Raw genomic sequence first — 19,992 nt, forward strand, 5'->3', positions numbered from 1 at the left:
CAGTTAAAATATTAAAATGAGACAGCTATATCATTGCTTTAACCAGGGTTCGTACGGTCCTTAAAAGTCCTTAGAAGTCCTTAAGTTTTTTGGAATCGATTTTTTGTCCTTAAAAGTCCTTAAATTTGGCTAAAATCGGCAGAAGGTCCTTAATTTTAATCATCTGAAATTTCTGTCTGTTTTTACGACTGCCATTTTGGGTGTGAATTAGCATTTTGCAGGAATATTTTTGGTGATTCACTCACAAATATGGCTATTTTTTTAATGGGTTCATGAGTTATAATTTGTTCCTATTTGTAATATAAATAATGGTGGAATACTCGAGTTTCTGAGCAAGAAGTGAAACATAAGCATTTCAAAATTATTTCATTTTTTGTAATGAAGAGCTCTCAAACAACTTTCCGCTTTTGGGAATGTGAGTTCTTTTATTAAATGGTTCTAAACTTGGCGATTTTAAGATCGGTTTCTATCGAAAATTTTTAATTCCAAGATCTGGGAATTTTTTGACAGTATTTTTAGAACATTCTAACATTGATAAATTTCATTAAAATAATGGTAATATATTGGAATTATATTTAAGAAATAACATTAAAAAAAGCATTTTTATTTTTCACTGTCATATTATAAAGTTCCATTTTGGCCACATATTATACAATTTTTTGAATCTGAAAAATAAGCAAGTAATAATGCTATAAAGCATGAAGTTTACGAAACAGTTTTTAGCAAAAGCAAAATTGCTGTGTGATTAATTAAAAATGTCTTTTTAATTTTTTCATGGTAAGAATTTATCCCATTTCTCAGAATGATCAGAATTCTCAGAATATGCATCAGTTTTCTCTATAAAATTAATTTCACACTTTTTTCCTCAGATTTTTTATAAAAACATTTCTGGAATTTTGCTGTTACAGAATTGGTAGGGGTAATTTTTCTTTAGGATTTTAGACATTGAAGCTTGGAAAGTTTAGAAAGATTTCAATGCAAATTTATAGACCCACGATTCTGAAAGTTCCAGAAAAATGTCTCCATGGTAGTAACGCACAGTTTCTTACATTTTGGAGAACATCTAGAAGAACAATGAAAACATAATAGTTTAATGTTTTACTTCTGATTTTTAGAATCGCTTAAGATTTTTATCTTCCTTTTATTTTCTCTACTTTTCACTAGATACAAGAATGGAAAATATCAAAAGTACTTCTAATCTTATCATATGAACAGGCATTATAGAAAGGAATTTTTTTATTAATAAAGAAATTGAAAACTGACAATTCAAAAGATTCATCTATAATGTCTCAATGCGTCATACACAGAGCTGTCGCTAGGCATTTTGCCACCTGATGCAGTCTCTGTGGATCCTAAATTCTGATGCCTGGTGCCTTTGTAAATTCTGCTTTCAATGCCTGCTCTAAATTCTAACAGTTTTGCCATTTCTAGATTGTTTTTGCTCGGTGTGTCCCAAAATTCTAAAAATTATGCCACACCAGCTCTGTTACCAGACCTTACCATATGTATTTCATATTTCTTCTGAATGTTTGTATTACTAAAGAAATAAAATTCGCAGCTTTTTCCATACATTCTAAATGCATTTAGTCTTTTAGAATAACAGAAGTCTAATTAAATCTAAAAAATTTAAAGTGAAAAGGAAACATGTTGAAAAAAGAAACTAAATATGTAAAGAGAAAGAAAATTATTCTTCAAAGATATGTACAGTTATTATTATGTAAATTACCCAGTTGTTTACAGTTTCAGCCTTTACTATAATTTCCTATTTCTATTTCCTTATCAGAATGCAAATCACTTAGACAGTTTTTAAACTGAGGTTTTTGGAGTTTAAGACGAGTGTTTCTGAACTCCACTTGCTCCCTGCATTAGTTCCTGTTAGCTCTGATGATTTGTAATTATTAGTCTTTCCATTACTGCTGCTGACATTTGAGTTTATTGTGATCATAGAGTTACTGAACCAGATTAAATTGAAATTAAATTGTACAATTTTTGAACACCAGTCCATATTTTTAGTTTGAATTTCACTCTTCTTGTTTAATTATATCACCACAAACTGTATTTTATTTTGTTAGCATAAGAACATGCCTATATGTTCCGAGTTCTTTTTGAATAAGAAGCTTATTTAAACCTTTATTTAAATTTATTATCTGATTTATAGTTACTTTCAGGCATAGTGATAATTTGTTTCACGTCTGTCGGAGGGAGAGGGGGGGAGGACTATTTAACTTTTACCAGATCAAGTAAACTCTCGTAGGTAGCACATTGTGGAGAGGTTGGCGGTTAGGAGATAGAACACGCAGAAACTAAGAACACTGTTTTGCGTATTGAGACAAATTTCTAATTGTTAGAAAACATGCTTAAGGAGAATGAAATCTATATAAATTAGCCAAAATGTCTGGGCAGGCCTTCAAATTAAAAAGAGGCATAATTATTTTGTTGAGTTTTATGTTTTGTAGTTTTTAATGTGTAATTATCCTAATATTGTTTAAAAATCAATGTTATAAATTGCATGTATTTTAAACTGTGAAATTTTATGAGATTGTGATATTAATAGGGTTTTTTTTTTTACAAATATTATTAAAAAATAAATTTAATTTAATAGAGGCCATGTAAATCCATAATGACTAAGGTTATCTAATACCTAATTTAATTATAACTAAAAGCATTCCCTTAAAAATTATCTCTCTCTATTAAAGGAAGTTACTGCCTTTCGTTAACAAACTGAGCCTGGCATCGGTCCCTGGGGACAGGTAATGGAATTTTCGTTTGGCTGGCGTCGGTCCACGGGACGACAGTATTAAAGTTAACAAATAAGTATAGTCTCAATGAAATGTGATCAAATGTAGTTTTAATGAAATTTATTGAATCAGTCTAAACAAAAATGCGGCTTAGCTTTACATATATTACAATACGAAACAACTATTTTGGTAACATTTTTTGGCTATCTTGCATCCAAATAGTTTTGAATAGTCATCATAACATTTCGAACAATACTTTTAGACTTAATGTGCATCTCCTTCCTTTTTGTATAATTTATGAATAATTTTTAAGTCAGCAATATTGCACCACTTGATCGCTCGCTGCCGGCTGAACGGAAAGCACAGCAAATTCGGCGCCGGGCTCAACGTGTTAACTTTTACTGTGGTCACAAGATAAAATACAAAAATATCAAATTTCATGTGAAACTTATTCTTTGCATCTAGTAAGACTTAATGCAAAACAACTTATCACCACTAATGCTTTAGTGGCTTAACCTTAAAGTATATTAACTGAGTTACAACCCCTGGAACTCTACATGAAGCTACGACACTAACAGCGTCAGACAGAGGTCAGTTAACTTTCAAGACTTGCTTAACTGTGCCTACATCAGGCCTTTCAGGTTTGTTCTGATCAGCAGGTTTCTCTATAGACAAGCAGGAGTGGTGACAACAGCCAGTCTTTTGTAATGAATCATGCTGATTATGATTTTAATGCTCATTTTAACCTATAATGCTTGACATAAAATCTGCTTGCTATTTACTAAACCTCTAGACTGAGCAAATATGTGACAAAATGAGACATTAAAAAAAAAAAAAGCTAACTGTTAGTAAAACGTAACTAAAATATCACTTATCTTCTTTCAAATATGTCCAGTTATTATGAGTGTAAAATATTAAATGCTACTTGATAAATTTCATAAAATTAATTTTATTCTCAAACGTATTAATAATTGTGTCAATTAAGTTATGTTTAATAATAATGCATCCTATTCACATTCAGGCACAGATATAATATTTTTAATTGAATTTACTGTTCCCATTTGCTCATAGGTCCTTAATTTTTTTCATTAATGGTCCTTAAAAGTCCTTAAAAGTACTTAATTTCCGTGTGTAGAAATGTGTACGAACCCTGTTTAACTCAAAATATTCATGTATTAAATAGTACTTATTTCAGTGAAATATGTTTTTCTGGATTTTTTCCAACATTATTAAAAGTTTTAGGATCGTTTTATGCAACATAACTAAAAGTTTTAGTGCAAATGCAATTCAAATTTATCTTCATTTTCTGTAAAATAGAATAATAGAATGTGCAAATATGTTTGCTATTTCTTTTTTTTTAGTTAGTCTTTCCCGATCTTCATCTCTCCAGTTTGCTGAAACAGATTGTTCACTTTTTCCACACATTACATATTTAGGATGTGCTGTAATAAATGCTCCAAGAAGTGAAAAAGAAATTCAGAGGAATATGGCTATTCTTAATGAACAAGCATTGGAGCAGGCCATAGAAATAACTCTCTCAGTTCCTAGTCATTCAGAGGGATCAGTCATGTAAGTGCTATATGTAAATAAAATTTTAAATACTTGTGTATTATTCCAAAGGTTATTATTCTGTACTGCAGTTTGATGAAACCACAATTACTGGACTGACCAGAAATTTGGCAGATTTTGGGTTCTTTATCACATAGAATATGATTAAATTTAGTTGCAGTATGTGAATAGGTAGTGCTTGCAATATTGACGGATAGTAGTGCTTGCAGTATTGATAACAATAAATATAAAAGAGTGAAAAATAGGTCACAAAGAGTGCATAAGTACAGGGTTAGCAAGAAATAAATTTCCACTTCAGTGGGCTGTAGAATGTGTTCTAATGGTCCAAATGAGATAAAATTTGAACTACAGGTTATTCAAATGATGTGCTTGACATTTATTAAATAAAAATTTTTAGTCCAGAAATCTTCTGATAGCAGATACTGTAATGCATATAGAACATTTAATGTGCTTTATGTGTTTAATATAAAAAAGTAGCATTATAATTGCTTAATGTGTTTCTTTTTATGTTCAGCAATGCACATTAATTGCAGAACCATGTTTTTCATAGCTGACTGGAATGAAGCTGCCGAAATATCAAGAACATGTCCTGGAAGCCTGTCATTTCTTGGTAGATATTTTCTTTCAGGTAACCCTATAACCTAAGGTCATGGGGGTGATATCTGGTGAATGAGGAGGCCATGCTAGTGGAAAATGCTGGATGTTAACCTGTTCTTCTGAGAAATGCTATCTTAGCAATTACCTTACAAGATAATCAAAATGAGGAGATGTGTCATCCTGCATGAAAATGATGTCTTGAAGGCATCTATCTACACTGTTGAAATTGTGGGATTACAAAATCCATCAGCATATCATGATATCATCCTGTTATGGAACAGGTTTGAATTCCACTTCCAGTTTCTCTTTAAAAAAATACGGTCCAATGGTAAAAGTAACCGTAGAACCACTAGGAATGCAAACATTGTTCCTAGATAGCATGAGGGTTTTCGTATGCCTGAATGGGTCTTACCACTTGTGGGTCTTATTTTGCCCATTGAGGAAAAAGTGAGCTTCATCAATCTGTGGAATGTTCCATGGTCAAGTGAGCCATTCGAGCAAGGAACTAAAGTGCAAAAGTTCTACGAACCTCCAAGTTCCTGTCTTGCAATAGGTGCACAAGCTTGATTTTGTAGGAATGAAAATTCAAAATCCTTCGTAAGATTTTTCATATAGAGGAAGGCTGCATATCTAATACACGGGAAACAACTGCCATAATTACACTACCATGCAATAACTGACTGCTGGCTTTAGTGACTGCAGTAGCCACATTTTTATACCATAAGAAGACAGGATTTGCTTTTGTCCTCTTCCTGGAAAAATGGCAAGTTACCCAGGTGTTTCAACTTTCTTTATCACCATATGTGCTTTATAGGATGGAATTCTTTTACAGCTGCACAGGAGTTTTGCTGGTTGTGGTAGAACTATTTTACCAGTAGCACTTTTTCTTGCAACTTAGACATGATGTGCAGAGAAATAACTAATGCTCGTAGAGAAACTGCCTTCTTTTTTATCCCAAGAATAATTTTAATAAGCATGCATCATAACACAAATGATGTTTCACATTTTCAATCTATGCAAATAAATATCATTTATATTAGCACCACCTAACGGTGGATTTTTATACTAAATTTTTTATTTAATAAGTGTCAAGAGCATCATTTGAATTATCTGTAGTTCAAATTTTGTCTCATTTAAACCAATACCCTCTGAAGTGGAAAACTTATTTCTTGTTAGCCCTGTACATTGAATTGATTTTACTTGGGAAGCATAAATCTTTGCAAAATGTGAGAAATGAGTAATTAACAGAATTCAAAAGAGGAAAAGTTGTTAGAGAACTAAGTCCAACTCGAGGTAGGTTGGATACTATCAAGGTAGCAATTTTTTTCTCTTTCTCCATCTTCTATCCTGTCCTCCTGGACTTACTTTGCTACACTCATTCTACTTGAAGAGCCCTTCTGTGGATATGAAGTTCTGACAGCCGGAAAACTATATAAACTTTTCATTCTCATCTCGTCATACAGCAGAAGATGAGTTATTTGATAATATTCAGCCCTTGATTAGATAATTAACTTGTTGCAATCATTTGCAAGGTTGAGACCTTATGAACCAAAGATGTGAGTTTGAGTGTTTGCCATTAAAGTCTTAGCTTGAATTAACTCTCGAATGACATGTTTTTGGTTTTATCTATTTTGTGCACTCTCTGTGAGTTTTCACTAAACTGATTGTGCAACTTTTGGTCTCGTGCATTCACTCTCCCAATACTGTTGTAAGTTCGGGTTGGAATTCTAATATTCCTCTTTTCTGCCTCTCAGAATGGAATGCGATCCTACGTTCTATGGTAATTATTGCTCCTCTGGATGAGTACTATCAACCCTCTTAATTTGTAAAAACAATTTAGAATCACCCTATATCTATTTTTTTTAATTGTCCATAAAGGTTATAGTATTTAAGTTATTCATATCTAAGTTTTCAATACTACTTTTAATGAGCAAGCCATTAAAAATAATAACCAAAAACAATGAATTTTTGTATTATGAAATTTGCCATGAAATATACCACATCATCCAAATGACTGGTTATAGTTGTGACAGAGCTGAATTGCTTGTGCCATCCATTTATTTTAATGACCAAAATTTCACTTAATTTTGAATGTTGTTTATAATTACAGTTGAAATTAGATGAAATATTTTGTTATGAAATTAAAAATTAAACCTAAGATTCCAATTAGATTGCAGATTTTAGGTGCGGCAAATCTAATTTCCTTGTATCTTTCATTTAAATGCATATTTAATGCTGATAGCTGTTGTAATGTTATTTTACTTTGAAGTGTGTTCTGTATGCAGCTGAGACATTTCAAACTGGCATTAAAATTTACTAGTATTCAATTCAGCATTTATTTTTGGCACATCTGAAATCTAGCAGTTTGTTAGTTTTAGTATTAATATCATAAAGAATTGAAATATTTATATGAATTTAAAAGCTTTTTTAGAGGTATATATGTTTACACTAATTACTTATTTGTATTATATTCTTTTTCTTATTTCAGTTTATTAGATTCAGATGGTTCAAATGAAATAGCCAGCTTCTTAATCCATTGTATTTTGTTTTGTGCACGTGGTAGACCAGAAACGACTGAAAAAGAATGCTTTGCATTTGCCTGCAGTCACGGAGAGACAGCAGAAACTTCAATTTTTCATTGCCATGTCTTTAAATGTGATAGCCCAGAAACTGTAAGTTTTTGTTACTCTTTGTGACTAAATCATAACTTCATTTAAAAAATAAACAAGTCATTTACATTTTGTAATTCTGTCCACAATTATGATTTTCAGAGAGTGTTTTGATGAGAATTGTGCACCAACAATATTATCACTTTGGAATTTAGTCAAGTCACTCATTTTCTTTCACTATGAGTAAAATTTTGTGACTTATAATTGAAATTTCAATTTTATAAATCCTCAAGAATGTATTTTACTTTGTATTCAATGTTTCCATAATTAAATAAATATGAATCAATTGAACAATGAAAAATATGTGCTTTTCAATTTACTGAAAGAGTTTTTAATGTGTGATTTAAGGGGCTTTTCTTTTTAAGCTATAGTTTGCCTTCATTTTTAATAAAATTTGTGTTTCACTTATTTTTTAGATTGCTAAATTGCACTTATAAATTATTCATACATGTTAATGAAGTAACATCTGCTTTGATATATTTAAGTTTGTCTTTCTTCTGTAGGTTGTGAAACTGTTGCAGTGTTTTGCAGCTGCTTTTCACCGAATTCCTAAACTTTCTCAAGGTCGAGCAAGTTCAATATCATCTGAAAAATGTATGCCTATTGGTTTATCAGTCAAAAACAATCAACAAGTCTTTGTGTTTGAAACAGTCCTTGATATTAAAGAAGAGGATAACAAGGTATAGATATTTATTCTTTGTGTCTTGCACTTAAAAGTAAGATTTAAAGCATATAGTTTAAAGATATTATTCTTCACATCTGGTGTCTATGTACAAGATTAAGTGTAAGGACAAATTTTGAAATTATATATTTTCCTTTCAATTATTGTTGCTTTCTAAGTATGCTGTTCTCAGAATAAGAGGAATGTAAAATTATTGAGTTTTATTAGATGAAAGCTTAATAATTTTACATTCCTCTATATGCAGTGAATAGCAATTCTATGTACAATTGCCAAATAGTTCTAAATGCAAATTTAATAGATAAAAACTTTTCTTTTCTTAAAGTCTTTTCTTAAAACTAGTTTCAACACTAACTAATATTTCGAAGGGGAAAAGAAAGAGAATAACATTTTAACACAGTAGCTGTAAGTTATTGATAAAGTTAAACTTAATTTCTTTTCCTGTAGGCTTTTTCTATTTTTTATTACATTAATGAGACTTCTATTATTATTTATTCATCATTAACTATTTAAGTGCAGTATTTTGTGTCATGCTAATTAGAAAGTTTTGGTGTCTGAAAATTCTTAAATCATTCGTGAACACTTCCACGTTTAAAAATCTGGGGCTATGTATCTGACATTTGCTACACAAGTCTTATTTAGGTATTGTGGATCTGAATTTTTGACTTATTCATCTCCTCAGAATATTCCCACTCTAAAATATTTCTCCTTGCAAAATGCTTTGGAAACAAAAAGAAAATTACAAGGGAAGCATTTTACAGCCCCAATACATATAATGCCTGGAGCCATTGTTTAAAAAATGTTAGTCTGAAGCATGGGAAAAGGGATGTATTTGTGATGTAAAGTATTTAAGGAAAGTAAAATTCTTTTAACTCTCTCCCACCCCATTATTTTAGCTAATTATAAAATTATTGTGAGGTGGCCCTTATGAAACTTAAATGGTACTTAATTATGAAACTTAATTACCTTAATGTAGGTATTGCAAAGATGCATTTAAAAATTATATTGCATAGTCATTATTTTGCCCCATTGATATATTGATTAAATAATGTAAAAGTAACATGTATATAGTATTCATTCATTATAAAGTAATCTGTTTCCATTTAAAATTTTGAGGTTGTAACATTTTAATTTTCAAAAACTAAATGTAAATATTACAAACAGTTTTATAAATTGAGTACTTGTATAATTTACTGTCTTTCTTTATTAATCAGTTAATAAGCTTAATCTCTATGAAAATTAGGACTGTACAAAATCTAGCTTTAATTTGTCATTGAATACTTTGATAATTGAGAATTTTTACATAAAATCGCGTTTTTCCCCCGAACGTGATTTTTTATACTCGATGTAGTACCTGTTCTCAAGAACTACTGCTCACAGGTATCTGAAATTTTTATACCTTATTTACTACGCTTCCAAATATTTGCCGAAATGAGCTTTTGATTATAATCAGTGCTAAATTTTACTATGCGTAACAAAATATACTGTAAAATACTCTAAAATTTAAAATGATAAAAAAGCTCGTTTCAGGATATTCAGCTAGGTATTGTGATGTTCCTTCCCTTAGCAAAAGACGTTTCCAGAACATTTTATCCGCGAGGGGCGAAAGACGGTTAAAGGAAGGGACGTAGTTACGCCGGAAAACAGAGTGGAGGCAAGCTGGTGGGAAGAACTGCTAAAAATATTCTTATTTGTGATTTATTGTTCAAATTTGTTAAGTAATAATTTATATTTTTAATTCCCATATAAAATCCTTATTTTAATATCTTGTGTTGCAGGGGAATTTTGTATCTTGTCCAAGAGAGAAAGATTACTTCAAATTAAGATGTAATTTGGAAAAAATGATAACTGTGACTATTAATCAAATTTCTAGTAATAAAGAACTTAAAATTCAGCAGTAAGTTTTGAAAAAAAAAGTTTCATATGATTTAACTGTTGTGTTATTTCCTTTTTAACAGTTTGTTTTAAAAAATGTGTGTGATTTTTCTTCTTTTATTGTAAAAGGAAATATTCTCTGCTTAAGTATATATTTGTGAAAGCAACTATCCTTATCTGTTTATTGGAAAAGGATTTTTTGGTCTGTTGTAATTGCTTTTGTGTCATGTCATATAATTTTATTGATAAATTTAAAAACAGTATACACAAAGATTAAATTTATTGTTCTTAAAATTATTTTACTCTATTTTCATTGTTAGTGGTAAATATAATTATTATATAAGTATAAAAGAGATTATGTTTGAATGTGTAACCTGGAAATTGAAGAATGTGTAGTTTAAAAAAGTTATTCATTATTTTTATTACATATTTTGCAGTGTTAGTGCATAAGTAAATGTATTTTGGGGGGGGGGAAGAATGCAATATCACAATTAATACTTTATTAACTGTAATTTTATTTTGTAAATAAGTTAGTTTGAATATGTAAATGAAATTTTTCATGAAAAAGTGAAGGTATTTTAGTTATTCATTATATGTTAAACTAATATGAATTCATATTGCTTAAATTCTTTCATTTTTATCCCCGCCTACAAAAAAAAAAGCAGCAGCTTGGTTTGGCAAAGGTTTTGAATCACTAAACTAAATTTCCCTTTTCTAGCCTAAATAAAAAATTTATATTGCCATGTTTCTGTTTATTTTATATTGATTCATTATGTTTAAATGAAATCCAAAAATTAAGGGAAAGTTGTTCAAAAATAAGCCAATCCATATAAAATTTGAATATGTTGCCAAATAAGAACTTGTGAGTAAAATTGGAGTCTGCAAATTAGTGCTGGTGCAATCAAAATATGTCACCTGCAAGGAGCATAAAATTGCATGTTTCAGAGCAAGCCTGGAAATTTCTCTGTGATACAGAGATAAGAAATATGGGATAGTTAATTTGTAACAATCACCTCCAGGCATCATTTGCCCAAAGAACTGCGGTGGAAAGCCATTGGGAAGACTAGAGGCAGGACAAAGTCAGACAGAAGCGGCCAGTTGGCTAAAGGCCTCAAAATGCCGATATTCATTTAAATAGCGATCTTTGCATCTAGCATTAATGATCACTTTTGAAAAAGGAGTGATTTTTCATATTCATTTGAAATTGAATTTCATATTCAATTCAGGTTGCCAGAAGTTAACGGGATGCATGATTCCGTTTATCACGTGGTTGGAAGTTGCATTGTTTTCGAAGTAACCAATAATGGAGCTCCTACAGATGCAGGCTAATAACATCAGCCAGGTTGTAACTTTTAGGATTGCAATTCAGGTTTGCTGTACCCTCTTTGGCTTTTCAGTGCTATTATTTCAAAATTTTATCTATGAAAAGTTTTCAAAGGGTATCATTTTATTTTAATTCCTTTTATGAAACTAGCTAACCTAAAAGACACATTCTATTCACATAAATTGCATTAACATGTGAAAAATATAGGTCAAGTAAGTTTGTATGCATATTGGAAAAAAAAAAAAAAAAGTTGTTCAAAAGATGTTTTGAAGCAAAAGAAAAGAAAAATGTACACTATAATGCTATTAAGAACTCAAAAAATATGTTGTGATATATTCTAAAAGAAAAATTATATAATGCATAATGATATAAATTAAATATATATAATAAATATATAAAACTCTATAATGATTAATGATTATAACTATATAATAAATGCCAACGCACATCATATCAGTATATGTGACACTGTTATGAAAGGAAGAGTATTTGATTAAAAATATGCCTTTAACATTTATTTAATAACACAGAGAAGTAAAACATACAGATGATAGGAAGTTATAAAAACAATTTATGCAGCTTAAGAAACAACAAGAAGCTCTTTAACTTATTGCAGTATCATAAAACACTGATTACCAAGTAAATATCATTTATTATTCTTTTACATCAGTATTAAGTTTTTCATTAGGAATTTTAGCAACCAAAACAGATTTATTATTGACGCCTTTGATGCAAGGTCACACAAAATAAACTTCATTTATCAGATTTCTGAAAATATTAAAAATCACAAGTATTAAATTACAATAACATGTATTATTAAATTATTTTATTAAATTGTCTGACAAATTTTATTTCTTGTATGAAAACTGAACTAAATTCAAAATAAGTGACTAAGAGTGTACAGCATTTTAAAACATACTGTTTGAAATACAAATTTTGGAAAATATAACACTGATGTTTGTTGTTTGACTTCTGAATAAATACTTAAATTGTTGCTTAACCTTCTTCAAAATGAATATAAATACATGATATAATTATTTTACTTTAAAGGAAACATCATATAATGCATAATTTTAATCATACTATCGGATTTACTTTTTTTTTTTTTTTTTTTTTATTGGGGCCAACTGACAAATTTGGTGACAATACAAGAGGCTAAAAAAAAAACATATTTTAAACCATGAATCTCGCTTTAAAATTTAAATAAAAAGCACACTTCATAGTTCTAATTATGCATAAAGTTTAAGTCAAATGTAAAATATAATTTTCTAAACTTTATCCATTCGCAATAATAACAATAAAAAAAAAATCACATCAACATTTGTAGCATTTGTGTATTGACTACTTAGGCACATTCTGCAGTTTATTTTGTATATTAAAAATCAATTTATCATTAGCAGTATTTAAATGAAAATAACACATTTTACTGAAATATGAATTCTTATTTTTTTAACAACATATGAAAAAATACGAAGCAGAACTTACTTCAAAAGGGCACGTTCCTGTGCTTGGAATCCATTTCAATCGACGGGAATAAATTGCCCATTTTCTTCGTATTTCTTCATTGCACGAGAAATAGAACAAGCTAGTTATTTCTGGAATATTATGAATAATTTGATGCAGCGCATCCACCATATTTCTCGGAATTAGGTTGCAATCCATCAACACAAATGTAAACAACACAATGCTAAATCAATGCCCACTAACAACAAGTGGGCTTCATTTGGATACAACAAGATGATGATTCAGCTTCCTTTGCTAAGAGCCTTACACACCCTATAGTTTGATATAAATTGATGCCCATCTTGTAGATCTAAAGGATTGCTCTTAAATCCGAAATACCTTCACACGTTTGAATTCTGTATTTATGAAAGCACAAAGAACACAGCTGTTGTATTGATTCGATCGTTTTCACTGCGGAGTGATGGGTTTGAAGTGATTGCTACAACAACGATTGATTGTGTGCTTGGTGTGATTATTGTGTTTTAATCGAATATCGAAACAGCAAAACCAATCTCAACTGATAATGCATCATGACTAATGATTGCTAAATCTTTCAACTGAATGAGGACTTAAATGTGAGTCCTTCTGTGGATCACAGACTTTGTCAACAATTTGTACCACAGATTCAGTATTGAGAAGGTTCAGCCAAGGCTGATTAACTGCTACGACAATTGCTGATGACCAATGTTTATTGTTATTCGCACAAAGGAATAAAACCTCAACTCCACCTCAACTCAGATCCTTCCTTGCTGTAGCCTCTGGAAAGTTTGTGTCAACATAATCATGCATCGAAGGCTTTGCGAAGGAGGTCTGCATATGAGTCGATCAGCCATTTGTGTGCCTCTTACATCACGTCATAGAAGGGACTATTTGAGATGGGCAGATCAACATGTCCATTGAAGAACTGATCAATGGAGGGCTATTCTCTTTATGTACGAATCCAGAGTTAGCCTCCAAAGCAATAGTAGACATTCTTTGATTTGGAGAGAAGCTGGAACCTATTACCATCCATTAAACATGTGTGAAAGAGATCTATACAGAGGAAGTATCATCTGTGTTTGAGGTGGTATATCTTTGGGTGGACACACAGATCTCAATGTGGAACCATAAATGCTCAAGCCTATAGTGATGACATCCTTGATGCTTATGTATGCCCTTATGATGAGGCAATAGGTGATAATTTCCTGCTAAAGAATGGCAATGCTACACTACACAAAGGTCACATTGTGGATGATTATCTTCAGGAGCAAACAATTCAGCGTATGGAGTGGCCAGCTTAATCACCAGACCTGAATACTATCGAGCATGTTTGGAATTCTTTAGAAAGACAAATAGCTGCTCTCAATCCTCCTCACTTGCCACGCTTGCAACTGTTTTGAAAAGTAATAGCTGTCACTTCCTATGGAGCGGATAGACCGCATAATTGACAGCATGATACTTTCATTGTACGGGCTGCATTGCTTCTAGGGAAGACCGTGCGTATTGAAGATAGCTTTCCTGTACCAAACTGACACATCCGATTAGTTCAGTTTATACATATGCTAATTTCTATAACATCATACATGTCTGATAATTTCTTTTTGTAATTTTTTATACCTTAATATGTGTTGTATGCTGTTGGCCAGTTTCAATAAATTCTACATGTAACTTTTTGAGTAATCATCATTTTTGTGTTTTTTCCCTAATTAATAATAACCAGTCTACTTACCTACCTGAAGGTTTTATTCAACTGCAGTGAGGACCATAATTGTGTCATATCTGTAATTGATATTTTTGTTAAAATTTATATTTTTAGTATTGTAAAATATTAAGTATTGTTTCTTTGTGTGATTATCTGTATAAAAATATATATACATCATAGAAAATTTAAAACATTTTATACATATAAATGAAATTATGTGAATTTCATTTCCTAATTTAAACTTTTATATTTAAAATTAAAATAAGAAGATATTATTTATGCATATTAACTTTTATATTTAATAGCTGTTTTGGATTGCTAATAACACCAGGAAGAAATCTGGATCATTCTGAAATGCATGCTTTAGAAGGGGTAAAGGAAAACATTTTTCTACTGTTTTACATTATTTCCATCATATTTAAGACTTTTAATTTTATGTAAACTTTTATTGTGCAATTAATTCATAAGTAAGTTTTAACCTGAGAATCTTTCAAGTATTCATTCAAATATAATATTAAATAAATTTCCTAATAATCTACATTTATGTGAGATTTATCTTTTATATTTATGTTTAAATCTTCCATATATATGTACACATGCATAATATCTGGCTTAAAGTATCCGGATACCCAGTGGTATAGACTCAGAAAGTCTTGAGGCATATATTAATATGATGTTGGTTCTCCTTTTGCATCAGTGGCAGCCTGCACATGTCTGAGGAGACTTTCCAACAGTTTTTGGTAGGTGGCCATGAGAATTGATTTCCAGGTATCCATCAAAGCTTAAGTGAGTGCTGGCAGTGAGTGGTCAATTAAGCTGGCTACATAATCTGCACTCTAATTCGTCCCAAAGGTATTCTGTGAGATTTAGATTGTGACTTTGAGGCCAGTTCAGTTTTTGAACACCCAGTTTGTCAAACCTGTGCAAGTCTAAATGTGTGAATGGAGCAGTTATCGTGCTGGCAGAGAAAAGGCCCATACTCAAAATATTGCCATAGAGTTGGGAGAGAAACATTGTCCAGAATCCGCATAATCTGAGTTCATGTTTCCAACCACAATAACTAAAGGACCCAGACCAAACCACAAAATATACCCCACACTACCAAACTTTACATTGGCACAATGCAGTCACTTAAAAAGAACTCGCAGGAAATATGTCAAACCCAGACATGTCTCTCAGACTGCCCAATTGTAAAGCTAGATTCATCACTCCAAACAACATTTTTCCATGTGCCCACAGTCTAATTACAATGAGTTTTACACCACTGCAATAGACGTTTCATATTTTTAGGAATAATATTCGGCTTGTGAGCAGATGCACGACCATGGAATTCCAGGGTTTTTAACTCTTGACAGAGTCCTGCTGCTGGCACTATTGCCTGATGAACTTTGGAACTCCTCGTTGATTTCAACCAACAAGGACTTGCAATTTTGTTGATTTATCCTTTGCAGAGTTCTGTGACAGTGTTTGCTAATTTTTTTTGAGCTTGCCACTTCATTTTTCTACAGTTTCACTGCCTTGACTTTAGTACTTCACAGTTGCATCACTCACAATGGATTTTGTCTTCTGTAGAATGACTGAAATTTCACAAACTGATTTTCCACAAAGGTGGCATCCTGCTATACTGCCATGACTAAAGTCATTAAGCTTCTTTGACTTCATTATTTCACAAATGCATAAATATGCCCTAACAAACTACTACCAACACTTTTATGGCTTTCAGTTAGGCATCAAATTACTTCACTTGCCAGATTCTTTTTATTGGGGGGGGGTCTGGCTACTTCTGGTACATAGTGTATACTTGTAAATTAAGAAACAGATATAAGTAAAATCTGCTGATTACTTTTTGATTCTTACTTTTTTTCACATAAAGCAGAAATTTAGAATTTTCTTGTTTCTTGTAGATTTAATATTTATGAAGAGGGAAGACTATTTAACATATATATATATAGGTATTTATATAGAAATGTAGTATTAGAACAGATATATAAATATGGATATCACAGTTTTATATAAAAAAAATCTGAGTTAGTTAATTTTTGTTCTCAGTGGTATTTAAAGTAGAATAATAAATAAATGAAACTGCATATTTGAAAGTTTTTGTTTTTTAATTTGATAAAAGTTTTTGGTCCCCCACTTGGTAATAAAGAAAAGCAATTTATAATGCATCTTTTTCTGGGTATAATATAATAAAATTTGATAAGCATATGATTTTAAGAAAATTATGAGAATTATTAAAGACACCAATAAGGGTTTAAAAAAATCATTTCCATTGTAGACATCTCTGTCTCAGGTGATGTAATTAAATAGTTTTTCATTTTCAGTTAGTTACATTTTGATCATGAAAGAGTTGTGTTTTCACTAAATAATTTTAAATATTTTAGTTTTATAATTTTATCATAACATTGTATTCTTATGTATAATTCAGTTGTGGTGGCTTTTTCATTTTAGTTAGTTGATATGGCAGCAGTTAAAACATTTTTAGGACCAAAAATATTGTCATTGTTGTATTATTACTTTCTTTTCTATTTTTTTATTAAGGTCTTGATGAACAAAGTTGTGAATGAAGATAAAACGATATATCACATTTCTGCTAATTGGAACCCTGCTGATCCCATTTTTGAGATTTTAAATACACCTACCATTCGAGGTAAATATTTCATTCTTATGTGAATTATATGATTTTTGCATATTTTGCATTAAAGTAACATGTGTCATGACTTTTTTGTAAGTACTGAAAGAAATGTAAAGTAATGAATATAGTGTTAACGTGCTAAATTATGAAGCTTTTGCACGTATTTATATAATTATGGTGTATTTCATATGCAGTTCTTTTATAAAAGTAAATTTTTCATCTGTATACAAACTTGAGTATTGTATTGTGGCACAGATGGGTTTATCCATGCATATATAAATTGGCACATATGATCTATATAACAATCTGAAAGTTCATCTAAACAATAAATCGGCTTACTTGTCATGTGCAAAAAAGTAACTGTTGGAACACAACACTCACTAGTTATTGGTTTCTCTTTATATATATATATATATACCGGGTGATCAAAAAGTCAGTATAAATTTGAAAACTTAATAAATCACCGAATAATGTAGATAGAGAGGTAAAAATTGACACACATACTTAGAATGACGTGGGGTTTTATTAGAAAAGCAATAATCTGATCAGAAAAGCAACAATTAGCATAACAAATTAAGACAAAGCAAAGATGATGTTCTTTACAGGAAATGCTCAATATGTTCACCATCATTCCTCAACAATAGCTGTAGTCGAGGAATAATGTGAACAGCACGGTAAAGCATGTCCGGAGTTATGGTGAGGCATTGGCATCAAATGTTGTCTTTCAGCATCCCTAGAGATGTCGGTCGATCACGATACGCTTGCGACTTCAGGTAACCCCAAAGCCAATAATCGCACGGACTGAGGTCTGGAGACCTGGGAGGCCAAGCATGATGAAAGTGGCGGCTGAGCACACGATCATCACCAAACGACGCGCGCAAGAGATCTTTCATGCATCCAGCAATATGGGGTGGAGCGCCATCCTGCATAAAAATCATACGTTCCAGCAGGGTGCGATTCTGTAACATATCGGCGTACCTCTCACCCGTCACAGTAGCAGTTACAAAACCAGAATCACGCATTTCCTTGAAGAAAAAAAGGCCCAATAACAGTACCTCTGAACTTTTTTTTTTTTTTTTTTGTTCTAATAAAACCCCATGTCATTCTAAGTATGTGTGTTAATTTTTACCTCTCTGTCTACATTATTCCGTGATTTATTAAGTTTTCAAATTTATACTGACATTTTGATCACCTGGTATATATGGGAATTAATATGAAGTTATTTTTTTTTTTTAATAAAAGCTTTAGGTTACTCTGAACCTTCTTTACTTATAGTAGATGGCAGCTCAACACAAACCTATTTTAATCAATCCATATATTTTAGCTATGGTTAGTTTTTTAAGGCCCTCATTTTTCAAAGAAATCTTCTAGATTTTTTTAGGGTATAAAAAGGAATTGTTTGAAAGCAAATTTCTATGTTATGTTTTTTTTTTTTTTTTTTTGGCTGAATGCTAATCTTTTTATTTGATATTAGTTTTAAATTTTTACCTTGAAATCTTGCCTAAAATCGAACGGCAAACCGAGATGTTCCCAGACTGGGCTCACTACGAGTCTAGGTCATGAGAGGCAGCTGTATCTTTGTTTCTCTGCAGCTCATTGGTCAGCTCATTAACATAGAAAGGTGGGTCCACATCTGTGTTTCATTTCCTGTTTTTCTCTTTCTTCTTTTTTTTTTGGGGGGGGGGAGGGGAGGCTTGATTATCAACTAAAATTGTTGGGGTGATTTTCTGAAGGTCAGGGATAATTTTATCAGTTAGCTGCTTGGTTTTTCACTAGAGCAGTTCTCTTTCACTTTGGTTCAAAGAAGTTTTCTTAGCACTACGTTTAATAGTTAATACTAGACATTTATATTTTTATTTTATAGTTTATAATTTCAAATTGAGATATAATATTAGTTTATTTTTTTGGATTTTTAATTGTTTTCCAAACGGATCGTAGAGGGCTGACTATTTCTAAAGCACTGAAAGTGCTACACGAATTGCTTTCAGATAGTGAATTTGATATAGATCCCAGCACATGTGCAAAACATGCAATATTGGGTTGTGCTTTTTTAAAGGCAGTATCACTTTCTTTGAAAAGTACCACGATGAAAAAATAGACTAAAGCTTAAATATGATATGTAAATAATGCAAATATCATATACCCAAGTTACTTTTTTTTTTTTTTAATTCATAAGCATGTAATCATCATATGAGCAAAAATGAGCTTTTTAGGGGGTGTAGAGTAGCAGATCTTCCCGTGGCACACCCTGAGTAATGCTAAATCTGCTATGGTATACAGAATCTAGTCTTTTTTAATCGTAGGCAAAATCTCTTACTCTTTTATGCACTTCCCAGCAATGCTCGTTTTCAGCACTCTTTTCGAAACTCTATTCAATCAATGCCCAGTTCGGGCACTTCCACATAATTAAAACGATAAGTGCTATCTTTACAAAATTTTACTTACCTCTAGGTCTTTTTTTTTTTTTTTTTTTTTTTTTTTGCGAAATTCCAACTTTAAAAAGTAGTGTGCCGGAAAGTGTTAGAATATATTCTTCAAGGACAACAACTGGAATCTGTGTGCATTGTTGAGTAATAAAACCTAAGTATTTTTGCACTAAAAATTAACAACAATAATAAAAAAGAGGGAGACTGAAAATTATTAAAATAGGCACTTAAAAAGAGATTGATAAATATAAAAATAGTGTTGCATCAAAAAGAGTATTTAATAATATACTGTTAAG

The 19,992-nt window shown here is 31.1% G+C and overlaps 1 protein-coding gene across 6 annotated transcripts in view; it reads left to right on the plus strand.

Annotated features, from left to right (window-relative positions):
• LOC118188921 (rab GTPase-activating protein 1-like) overlaps positions 1-19,992 on the plus strand; it is a 113,422-nt gene that overhangs the window by 20,308 nt on the left and 73,122 nt on the right. For all 6 annotated transcript variants that reach the window (XM_085814930.1, XM_085814934.1, XM_085814923.1 and 3 more), the window contains exons 4-9: positions 4,100-4,307; positions 7,393-7,576; positions 8,077-8,253; positions 10,031-10,149; positions 14,941-15,007; positions 17,177-17,285. In XM_085814930.1, the coding sequence (XP_085671056.1) occupies positions 4,100-4,307; positions 7,393-7,576; positions 8,077-8,253; positions 10,031-10,149; positions 14,941-15,007; positions 17,177-17,285 (864 nt within the window). The remainder of the gene's footprint in view (positions 1-4,099; positions 4,308-7,392; positions 7,577-8,076; positions 8,254-10,030; positions 10,150-14,940; positions 15,008-17,176; positions 17,286-19,992) is intronic.

This window comes from Stegodyphus dumicola, chromosome 1, assembly GCF_044657685.1.
Source record: "Stegodyphus dumicola isolate Sdum_Otavi_A_Nest chromosome 1, ASM4465768v1".
In the NCBI taxonomy this organism is placed as follows: domain Eukaryota; kingdom Metazoa; phylum Arthropoda; class Arachnida; order Araneae; family Eresidae; genus Stegodyphus; species Stegodyphus dumicola.